The sequence below is a fragment of the Lissotriton helveticus genome, chromosome 2_1 (genome assembly GCF_964261635.1).
Source record: "Lissotriton helveticus chromosome 2_1, aLisHel1.1, whole genome shotgun sequence".
NCBI lineage: Eukaryota > Metazoa > Chordata > Amphibia > Caudata > Salamandridae > Lissotriton > Lissotriton helveticus.
In genome coordinates, this window is record NC_136059.1 from 515,673,295 (window position 1) to 515,685,466 (window position 12,172).

General features: G+C 44.4%; 1 protein-coding gene across 1 annotated transcript in view; it reads right to left on the bottom strand.

Moving 5' to 3' along the window:
* The window catches only part of CENPK (centromere protein K), a 471,484-nt gene that overhangs the window by 310,246 nt on the left and 149,066 nt on the right, over positions 1–12,172 (bottom strand). The window contains exon 6 of the mRNA XM_078675154.1: positions 3,260–3,306. Coding sequence (XP_078531280.1) covers positions 3,260–3,306 — 47 coding nt within the window. The remainder of the gene's footprint in view (positions 1–3,259; positions 3,307–12,172) is intronic.

Below are 12,172 nucleotides of genomic sequence, written 5' to 3' on the forward strand. Positions count from 1 at the left end.
GGGGGACCGGCAGACTCCCAAAAGCACTTTCACCTCTTCTGGAACACACACCCCACCGAGCGCCGTGAAGGACCGGCAACCAAGACCCAGACCACAATCCCCAGGTGCCCCGGTGGCAGAGGCGCACCTGGGACGTCACTGCCTACGCCAGGAGGCGCCTACAAACAGCGGAGCACCGGCAGCTCCGTGGGGGATATTTCCGACCTGCAGCTGAACGGGAGGGGGACCGGCAGACTCCCAAAAGCACTTTCACCTCTTCTGGAACACACACCCCACCGAGCGCCGTGAAGGACTGGCAACCAAGACCCAGACCACAATCCCCAGGTGCCCCGGTGGCAGAGGCGCACCTGGGACGTCACTGCCTGCACCAGGAGGCGCCTACAAACAGCGGAACACCTCCTGTCCCCGCGGGACGCGCGCGGGACCGCCGGGCCAAGCCCGGGCAAAGGGCGGGCCCTCTGTGGCCCTCAGAGGCACAAGGAGGCCGGGTCGGGCCACCCCACTTGTCTTCAACGAAGGAGGAGGTACCGAGTTTGTTTCACTTTATTTTCATATTGATCCCACACTGTACTGGCTATTGTTGCTGCTGCAGCTCTGATTTCTACTCATCATGTCTATCTGGGAGGAGCTGAATGCCCTGTGTGGTACGAATTACGCCCCGGACGTATCCACCCCCCCTATAATGGGTAGAGACGCTGATGAGAAAATAGATAACGACACTGAGAATACTACTAACGCCGACACAATGTGCACTAGCCCCTTTTTATCTCCCTCCAACCCCCCTACATCATTGCGGAGTAAGGCTGTGAACAGGATACATGACTTCGTATCACCACTCCAACTGACATTACTGGCCCAGATTGAGCAACTCTTAATATCTGCACTATCACCCCTGGTCACAAAAATCAACGATCTGGGGGACAGGTTGACCAGTATTGAAAAAACAATAATAAGTAACTGTACTCCAACTGAAAAAACTCCTATACCCACTCTTCTCATCCCCCCCATCAACCATGAAAAGCCTAAGCCTACGGAACGCACAAAAATTCAATCTCTTGAACCCCCCATGCTTACACCTAATCCAAGAGGCCGGAACATTATTTTGAACTCCGTACCTGTACCCCATAGAGTTCCCAGGATCGCTCCAGAGAGAAGGAATCGGATCAACTTAGAAGCCGCCCCATACGTGACTGTTCTCTCTGGGGTCCCTGCACCTAGTCTGGGCAAATTTGAAACACATCAGGACCTGCTAAACAAAGTCATTTCCTGGCTAAAACAAAACAGACCATTGCCATCCGCTCTAGAAGGTGGAATCCTGAGTCTCAGGAGGGTGGGGTGGCTAGGTACGTTGCCCAAAGACATCCCGGGCGACCTGATCTTAATTAAATTCAAGAGTAGGAACATTGTTCCCTACCTACGATCTTCCCAGCCCAAAGAGGGAGATGGTCCCATTTGCATCTGGGACTTGTATGATTTCTATCCCGGCCCCCGATACTTTCCGTTCCTAAGGCAAATGTCCTTGAACTATAATTCTTGCTGAAAGGGGGCTCCATGAACCTTGTGCTATTAACCCTCTACCCTCTTCGATTTTGCTCGCACCTTTTTCTTTCAGCTGATTCGCCAAATTGATTTTAGTTTGTTTTAATAGTTGGTTCCTTTTTACCTTGTAAATGAAATGTTGAGTTATTTATACATGTATGTATTTTTTCTTGCTGCTTTTAAACTAAGAAACCGAATAAAGCTTATTTTGATTTGATTTATTCTTTTAAAAGCCTCTACAACCCATGAATGTCATTGTTTAATACAAATAATAACAAAATCACTTAAAATGAGCTAGAAATAAATGTACTTAAGTATATAAAACTTCAATCCTCTTAGTAGAGCAAAAAGAGAGCAAAAAGTGTTCTGGATGGAGAGTAGAAGCGAGCACAGGTAGGGTGAAAGGTTCATGGGGAGACAGACATGGCAAGGGACCAAAGAGAGAGAGAGGAGGTAGAGAGGGAGGGGAGACGGCGGTGTGATGACAGGACCAAGAATTGAACTAGCGATGGATGACTAAATACAGAGAAAAGCGGTCTTCTGACAGAGGCACAAAGGAAAAATAATTAAAGTAGCGTTCGAACAGGTGAGTTTTCAGTTTTTAACTAACGAGAGTGAAAATGAATATCTTAAATGTGAGCAGAAAACGCCATTGCATGATACATGGATGAAAACGATTCAGTCCCGCAGCATGTTTGCTAATTGTTACATGGAGGAAGCCTGATTCTGATGTTCAGGGTTTAAACGTTATAATACGGTTTAAGATCCATAAATCGCCTGTCTGCTGCGAGCCTACCTCTAATTTCATGATTTTGCTAAATCCAGTCTGTGTCAAGCACATGAATACTGAAGTAAGGCGGACTGCTGATGCTTTTCAAGAATATATTAGAATAGTTTTAGAAAGAGCATTTTCAGTCTCTTTGCATTTGCCCATACTTAAAGTGGTTGTGTTTATTTTACAATTTTTGTGAGAACTGTGGAAAGGAAACAATAAAACCCACAGGGGTTCATTACAAGCCCCCGGATTTCTGATGCTCCAAGATTTGGTCTAGAACTCCAACCCTAATAGTGCATTGCGAAACGTGAGAATAACATGTGGGGTGTGATCGAACCACGTTCTCTCCCCAGTCAGAGATGCAAAACTCAGAATGGGCTAGTTGTTTCCTTCCAATGTTTCACCAGGGTTACCTGGCGGAAAATCTGTGGGGGAAACCAAGGTAACATCCTCCGCGCAAGGTGTAATTACGATTTGGGCAGAAATTCTCATCCTCATCAAGATTAAAAAGACATTTATAATCAGCCATAGAGGCACATCTGTAAATAAAATGACGTTATATTAGCTCACTGGAGTGAAGTAATTTTCCGTTAAATGTAGGAGTACAGTCTAAAATTCCAACAGAGAATTTACCAATGTCAAAAGTAATCTTAATTCGGTGTACATAATACACCTATCCACAGCAGCAAAATGTAAAAATGTTTTCAGCTAATGAACCGGTCAGTGAACAATATTCCAAGTAAAAGAATTGGGATTTAAGCATAATCTGTGTAAAAAAGGAAGTAACAGTGTCAAAAACAAATACAAATACTCATGCTGTAGTTCATGGGGAGCACACACTAAAACAGGAAAGATTTGTAAAATAATTTAAAAAACAGTTACAAAAAAAATAACTTCTGAGGAATACAATAATATTATGCATATTTTCAGAAACTGCATGCTTACCTCTTGTTTTCCTAATGCTAAGAGTACCTCTTGGTTAGCAGAGATTACTGTGGAGCAAAAAGAGAAACATTCATGGTTTAACAAACTTCTATTCAGGAATAGACCATTTTCAGCTCGCCCGCATGAAAAACGTGATGTATATGAAATGGAGTGAGGTTACATTTACCTGATATTTTTATTTATTTGTGGTTTTTATAAAGCACTACTCTTTACTCTGGGGGATGTTAATGCAATTTAAGATCAAATACGAGACTGGTTCTCAGGAATTCATAGAACAAATAGCAATGCTATTACAATGTAATTACATAGTATGACAAGTGCAAAACATGACTTTTGAAGAAAACTTCACAGCACTACTTCTAGATTCGTCAATAAGTAAGTGGATAGTTCACAAGATATGGTATACTAATGTTAAAATCATATGTGGCAAGATGGACCAAGGACGGTAGCGATTTATGTACCTTGTGCTCTGGGGGTAAAAGGGAAGATATTACTCACGTTCTTTTTTTCTGCCCAGCTTATGGGATGGCAAGGGTAAAATGGATAAAACCAGTTTGTAGAAACATAGGTGTGAGATCATACCAGGTGGCGGAAAGAATATTAAAAACAAACACTAGCCAAGTATTTGTTTTTGCCGTAAGCAGATTTTTGCTAGCAGTCAATTTTATCAGGATTAGAGCGGGTGAGAAGCTCTAGTACACGTATGTGCATCTATAAGAAGAAGCAAGAAAAAAGGGAACATAATGGGATGCTACACCTGAACTATGGTCAGGGGATGATAACTGCCGAATCTAACCAATTTAATGAATTACTTGTTTGCTAATTGTAAATAGGATATAAACTGTCACATCTTGTTTTTTACGTTTTGATACGTGCCCTTTTATTCTAATGTATTTATTGTATAGCTTCGACTTTAACATCCCCCCAGAATGGAATTTATGAATTGTAAAACTAGATCAGAGGATTATGTATCTCTATGTGAACGCTCTATGTTAAAATGTGTTAATGCTTTTTAATGTACCTTTTATGATACGATTGTATCGAAATAAAGGAATAAAGATAAAAAAGAAAGGTTAGTTTACTCAACAAAGTAAAACTGTAATTAATCCTGCCTCCTCAGCCAATCTCCTCCCTTCTCCCCTACTTGTAAAATCACAAGTGGTCTGTGTCATGCATGCGAAGTCCACACACCTATCCAGCAACCACTAATTAAAATAAACTCCTTCCCCGAAAAGAAAGCCCTCCAAGGTTTTCTTCACACTGTAGAAATTTGCCTTTGCTTTTTGCTCATGCATCTCCCAAAAAATTGTAGTCAGCAGCATCTCAATTCTAGTATGAGGGAGCTGAGCTCCTGCATTGGTGAGGGTCTCTGCTGGGTAAAGCCTATCCCTTGTACCATTGTTCAATCCTGCAATTGCGGAGGCCCCTTGAAGGCCCTGATGCAGAGTACTAGTTTGGAGCTCCCGGGGTAAATTAGGTACTGGCTGGATCATCCTAGTGTCTGAGTTACCTTCATTGCCAAACCATGCTTAGACTGCCTCTGATTCCCCCCATGCCTCTGCTTAACTCCTGCTCAGGTACTTATGGGCTGCAAGAGGTGACACTATTCTCCAAACTCTTCTCAGCAATCTCACTTACATTAGATGCAGCCACACTCTTAAAAAGAGGTGTCTAGAGAGTTGCACCCAAATTTCTTCGCTTATCTTTGTCGGATCCTGCCAATCGCTTCTCACCAGTTTGCTACTAAAAACTGAAAATAGTCGGGCCCCCATCCCCTTAACCCCTTCGACGCTCATGACGAGCTGGGCTCGTCATGCAGTAGCCTCCCAGCACGCTCATGACGAGCCCAGCTCGTCATGAATAATGGGTTTTTGTAAATCCCAGCGCAGCAGCAGAATATGATGAGCTTCCAAGTGGTTAAGTAACTTCTACCGGGCTAGATGACAGGGCAAGTGATTGAGCCCCGGTTTGATCATACTTCGAGCCCTCCGTATGAGGTTCTAGCGCTTCTGCACTCTCCAGGGAGCGCTGTTCTCATATGCCCATTTGACCACTCACACCAGGCTCTGACCCACCAGGGGGTTTTGGGAGCTGCAGGGCTTTTTCCATTGTCAATCGTATGGGCCTCTGAATCTGCCCTCTCCTTCCCTAGTGTCCCCGTCCCATCAGTGATTTGCTTTAGCCTCTCCATCAGCGGCATTTTTGCTACCAATATCCTCCCGGCCCAGCTCCTTTGGGGATATCACAGGCCCTTTCTTAGAGGTGTTTTTTTTTTTTTTTTTTTAAATTCTTTGTCATTCGCTGGCCACAACTATTTCCCAGTTCTTACCAATTCAGGATTGCAACTACAGTTTAACCTAGTCCCACATGGCTCACAATCTTCAAATGTATTGCTTTCTCTTTGCATCTAAATCCTGTTTTTATTGCAGCCCAGTTGTCCCTTTTTCGCAAATCACAGGCTCCCGGCTATGCAGCTCTTACTGCTGCCTGATATTTATTGGGGTCACACATCCTGCTTCCAGTGACCCACTGAAATTGCTGTGCTCCACTTAGCCTCTCTCCCCTTTCTTGTAGTCAGCCAGTGTCTGTATTGCATTAATCTATGTTCAGTATGAGTCTAAGTCAAAAGTTCTAATTAAGCCCTCACCAAGCTTTGAACCAGGAAGTACTCCTTACCTCCTTCTTTAAGTGTGAGATATGTCCTTAAATGCCAGCAAGGGGGCCTCCAGCTCTGTCCTAGTGATGAGGTGCTATAACTCTGCCTCTTCATCACTTCAAATAGGAAGCAATGAGGGGCCCCCGGGGGCAGTTTGCTCTCCTGAAGTCAGCGCTTCAACAGCGCTGGTTGTATCAACCAGCGTCAGAGACGTAAATTAATAAAGAAAATGCCTGCTGCCCAATCCATTTCAAATTGGGGTAGGGGTGGGGAATGGGGGGGGGAGGGGTTGAGGGGTGGAAAGATGCTACTTTGCACGGCTTTTATTTTTAAAAAAATTAAAATTTTATTTGAAGAGTTTTATATAGCGCTGGCTAGACCCGAAGGTATCAGAGCACTGTACATGAGGAATCGTAGCATTACTAGTTACAAATTACATCCGTTACCCGAGCATAGTAAAACATAGGCAAAACAACAATGTTAGAGTAATTCGTCGAAGGGAGGGGGAGGAAGGAGACAGGGCGGGGAGATGGGGAGAACAGTGCCCAATGTCCGTCTGGGTAGGTGACCGCCGAGATGGTGAGCCAGGTCAGATCTTCTCTATAGCTGTCTAGCAGCTCCACCGGGCATCAGCCATGTTGCTCAGGTATCGGCGGTCAGGGAAAAACAAGGTTACAATAGTTACAGTTGCATAGTCAAACACAGAAGAAGCAAGTCCCCAATAGAGGAATAGAGGGAATGGGGGGTAGTAACAGGGGGCTAAGAAGCAGTACAGTTCTGGCAGATCGGCAGTGGTAGAGAAATACCTTGTGGGAGCCCAGGAAGTAAGAGTAAATGGGCCCATAGCTCAGATGGGGTCACATAGTCATTAAGTCCAGTGTCAAGATTAAGCGGCAGGTCATCTCGGCAATAGGGGGGTACCATGCAGCATTGCGTTGCAAGCCTCTGTCTGTGGTATCTGTAGTCCAGAGCGAACCATCCATGCGATTGGGAGGTGTTTAACAGGCTTCTGCACTATCGGGTCAGAAGTGCGTGGATGCTGAGTGTACAGTCACAAATGATGTGGAATGTCAGGTTTCCACTAGGCGGGCCCCATCTTATATGCAGGGAGATCAAAGTCAATGAAGATACTCGTTATTGTACCCAGATAACAAATGGGCAGCTGGCAAGTGAAGAGTTAAGGATCTGGTACGAGTGAGGTAAAGCGTTAACTCCCCATGACTGGTAATAAGCGAGCGCTACTAGCGCGGGCGCCATTTTAGGGTCAGGCAGTGTTATGAGGTTGATCGCCCCGCCAATCATATTGGGCTATTGCAGGTAGGAAATAAAAGGGTACCTTGAATAGAAAATTGAGAGTCATTGAGAGGACCTCTTTTTAGGAGAGCAGACGCTCGGGAAGGCGCCTCTTAGCATGCAGTAAAGGTGATGCCTGGTCGGGAGCTCCCGTCCGGAGCTCCTCACCGGTCGGCCATCTTGGGAAGTCATTTCCATTCAAATTGGCAATACCAGTTGGCTTTATTTTCTTTGCAAACTCCATCACTAGAACCATCAGTACACATCCTTGCCATAATGATTAATAGAAAGCGGCGCATCCTGGTGACATTTCAAGTACACAGAAATACTGTGCTCTTCTATGACTATTACGAGTGATTGAAGCGCATTTGGGATCATTAATCGTTCGCCACAGCTGGTGCTTACACGCACGTATCAGTCAGATCTTGTTTTCACCTCCGCTCATTACCCTGCACAGTACCTTGGAAGAAAACCTCAATGCCTCCTCTTCACGGGTCCACGCTGATGGTGGAAAGTAAAAGAAAGAAGACATACAGCCGGACTATTTTCCCCTCAAAAGAGTCGCCAGAACATGAGCATCACTCATTCTTGATCACTCCAATATGGCAGAGCCAATCTGCAGATCGCCGTTACAGAACAAAGAGACCACTCGCAGGGTGCGCCATTCCGCCATTGTGAGATCAGGCTATGTAACACGTAGCTTTGCGACCCAGCTCTCTGGCAGCAAAATTGATTTTATTTTTCTCACCATAGCATGAGAAGGGTTGAGGCATGATGATCTGATGCTCGGCAGGGCTCAAGGTAGCTTCATTCGCCTGCCGCGGTAAATAAGTGCTTTGTGCTCGGAGCTTGAAGCTCTCCGCATTTGGTGTCCTTGCCGCAACCATGATGATGGATGGGGAGTGGCTATACCCGGAAGAACGGATACGCACTAGGCGACGTTGCGAATCATCCCTGAAATTTGATGGCCCGGGCACTGAGTGGCAAAATGGATGAAATTGAGAAGATGACTGATCTATACTCAGTCCAGCTCAAGGAGGAGAAAATACAGGTCTCCGCCCTGGAGGACGCTCAAGGCGCGCTAAAGTTAGCTAAGATCTCCTAAGCAAAGGACCAAAAGTCAATTATGTGTCAGTTGGAGTATCAGGAAAACTGCTTAAGGAGATCGAACTTACGCTTCATGTGTATCCCTGAGAGAATAGAATAGGCATCCTCTCCAGCAGAGGTTATAGAAAATTTAATAAGAACTCTAGTCCGGCCGGAGGTTAAAAATATCTTGACAATAATGAGAGTGCATTGTGTACCTTTTACAGAATATGCCAATGCTGCATGGCCACGTACAATGTTAGTACATTTTGGAGACTTAATGATTTGAGAAAAAATACTCTTTCAGGCAATTAAAAAACAGTTTCAATTCTTCAGCGGGCTTTAGCTTTCAGGGGTTCCTGATATGACTTATGAGACTTTTAGTCGATGGAAGGAATTGAGATTATTATTATTTTAAAAAAATATTTTTATTGGCATTTAGAATCAACAAAGACATAATTGACCAGTCACAGTTAATTTTCTGCATTACCGAGCACCCCCTGCACCCCCACCCACCGTCCACATCAACAGCATCACAAACAGCAGTTCAGTAGTATCCATCCTCCACCCACCGAACACAAAGTCGCTACATGCCATCATCTTCCAGGGGGACTTCGTAAGTGGAAGGAATTGAGATTGTTGATCCCCAAGTTCAAGGTAGGGGGAACCAGGTCATATTAATGCAGCCAGCAAAAATAAGGATGGTGCTGATTTGGACGTTCAAGATCTTCCAAGAGGTTGAGGTGGCAATAAGAAATCTGCATGAACTTCAGAAGAAGTACCCTAAAAAGTCAGCTGAAATGAGGCTCCCTTTGTGATGATTGTTTTCAGGTTACTGCTTGAGATGGTTGGTGAGTGGTGCAGTTGGGGTCAGTACACTGAGGGTACTGAGTTTAGTCACCACACTCGAGGGTGAAGGGTGGGTAGGGCATCAATGCAGAAGACGAAGGAAGTGCATGGGTACCTAAAGAGAAGACGGGGGGTGGGGGGTTGGCTTGGGGCGAGGCACTGAGGAGGGTGTCAGGGGAGGCTTAGAAGGGATGGGGAGAAGCCTCAGTAGGGTTGTTGCCAGGGTTTAAAAATAACAATTACTTGGAATCTGAAAGATATGATATGTGACCTCCATAACAGTGAGTGGGCAGTAGGTGAAACTAGGTCAATGTTGGAGAGTGATGAGTGTCTGGGCAGCATGACAGTGGGATCTTAACAGAAGGGCCATATGGATAGGAATACATTTAGTATAATGTCAATTAATGTTAATGGACTCAAGAATAGGAAGAAGCGCAGGGCCATTTTAAATTGGCTGGAGAGGCAGAAACTAACCTTATTGTTTCTTCAGGAGACCCACATTACTAACGAAAGAGTGGGTCATGTTACTTGGGGGCCTCTCCAACTTTTGTTGCACTCTGCCTCCTCTGCAGCACAAAGGGGAGCAGCTGTTTAAGCTAGCAAGAGTTTCAGGGGCGGGATTACAAATTCATTACTGGAGAGAAAAGTCATGGGCGACTGTAGAAGTGCTAAGTGACAATGCGCCAATCACATTAGTTTTATTATATGATTCGGTAGTAGATGAGCTGGAGCCCTTGTACAACTTAATCTTCCATCTTGCTCAATTCTCCCAAAATGGTATAATGGGTGGTGATTTAAACTGTGCACTATCTCCAGGTTTGGATCTGAGCAAACCAAAGGCTATGCAAAGAACCTAGAGTAGCACAAGCCATAGTTAAGCTGAAGGAGGAGTTAGATTTCATCGACCATGGGCATAGATTAAATTCTGGCTTAAAACATTAGACGTTTTTCTCTGCTGATTTTCAGACCTCCTCAAGGATAGATTATTTTCTTATTATTATTATTTTCTTATTACTGAGTCTCTGACAAATGTGGAGGCAGGATACTTTCTGAATTGATTCTCAGATCATACAGCTGTCTATTGGAAAATGTACTTTCCTTCAGTAAAACCTCTAGGCGCAGGTGGTTTTTTAACGAAGGAAGCTTTCTTGGAAGAAAATCGGAATAAAACCCACCTTTTTTTCTTGGAAAATAAAGGCTCACAACCATTAGAAACCATTTAAGAGGCGTACAAATCAAAATGGGGGGTGAAACTATAGCTTATGAAAGTGCTTGGCAAAGGTAGAAAATGAGCAACTACTAAATCTCTCTAAAGTGCTGAAATGAGGCTGCATGAAGGTTTCGAATGAACGGCGATACCAAGCTAGAAAGATAGCTAAGAAGTATTTCCAAACATTTTAGCTGGAGAGGAGCTCTAAGTTACCAGACTTATGGACAAGAGTTGTATGAGGAGGGCGAAATTAGCGATTGACTACTGGCATGGCGCACTTGCACTCGACAGTTGGAACATGAAATAAGTAAAACAGAAGATCCAACGACAGGGAAAATAGTAATGGAGGAAGAGGGAATAAAATCTATTTTTAATGTCCATTTGTGTAACATCTATGTAGAGAGTATAGACCCTCCGGATGAGGACATTGAGAGATTTTCACGTCTGGCTCTAGTTCCCTTACTAACAAAGGAGGCAGAAGGCAGCCTGATTCTCCCGACAGAAATAGAGGAGGTGGTGAAGGCATTGCCATGCTGCAAAGCTCTGGGAGAGGATGGCTACCCCTCTGAATGGAATTCATTATTAATCAAGCATTTAAAGCACCCACTTACAAAACTCTTTGATCATGTCTTGGAAGGAGAGGGGGGGGGGGCGGCGGCAAATCCCCTTCATTCAAGAAAAATAAATGTAATCTGCTTTCCCCCAAAAATCCAGAAAAGGTAAAATTTTTTTTTTTTTACTCAGTTAATTGGTCATTTGTTGCCAGGATCACATCTAATATAACGTCTGTATGATGCAATTGCAGCACAACCTATCAAAAGTAAAACAAGAAAAATAACAACCAACGGTAGTTGTTCAGTGTACACACCACCTTCAAATGCAAGTATTTAAGGAAGCAGACCCCAATCCCCACCCCCAAGTCTCGTCCCCAATGTCCCCAACAGCAACTGCTTCAAATAGTGCATCAGTAGTTCTCAAACAAGGATAGATACAAGGCCCTGAATACGCAAAAAGAGGCACAGCGGATCATACATGACTTGGAAGAATTCAGTTGCAAACAATTGATAGTCATCTATTCCGCAATAGCAGAAATATCCTCTTTGAATTTTTGTTTGTCTTGGGTGGGGTTGTTAGAGAAGGTGAACACCAATTGGGTGACATCAGGGACATTCCTCTAGCTTTGGTTATTCTATCCAGAGGGCTCACGTAAATATTGAAGAGCGTGGGGCTTAGAGCGGAGCCCTGAGGGACCCCGCAGCGAAGTGTGTGGGTCTGGGAGGCAAAAAGGGGAGCTGTCACTTGGAACGTTTGTTCCGATAGGAAAGAGGCAAACCAGGCAAGTGCCGTATTTCCTATTCCAATTTCCTCCAGGCGTTGGAGTAGTATTTCATGTGACACTGTGTCAAATGCCACGCTTAGATCAAGCAGCACCAGGACAGATGTGCTGCCTGCATCCAGCGTGGATTTGAGGTGTTCAGCCACCGTTAACAGGGCCGACTCGGTACTATACCGGGAGCGGAACCATTCTGTGAGTTGTCAAGAGTGTTATTAGTGTCTAAAAATTGCGTAAGTGCAGTGGTCACATAGGCTTCCAAAATTTTAGACATAAATGGAAGGAGTGAAATAGGGCGGTAGTTTTCTGCTTTAGAACCATCAAGTGTGGTTTTTTTTTAGCAGGGGTAATACTTTAGCGTGCTTCCATATTTTTGGCACTGTCGTAGTGCAAAGGGAGTGATTAAGTAATTCTAGACATGTAGGCAGAAGATCTGATTGAATTTTTCTAAAAACTTCAGGCTTAAGGAGGTCAGCCGGAGAGACA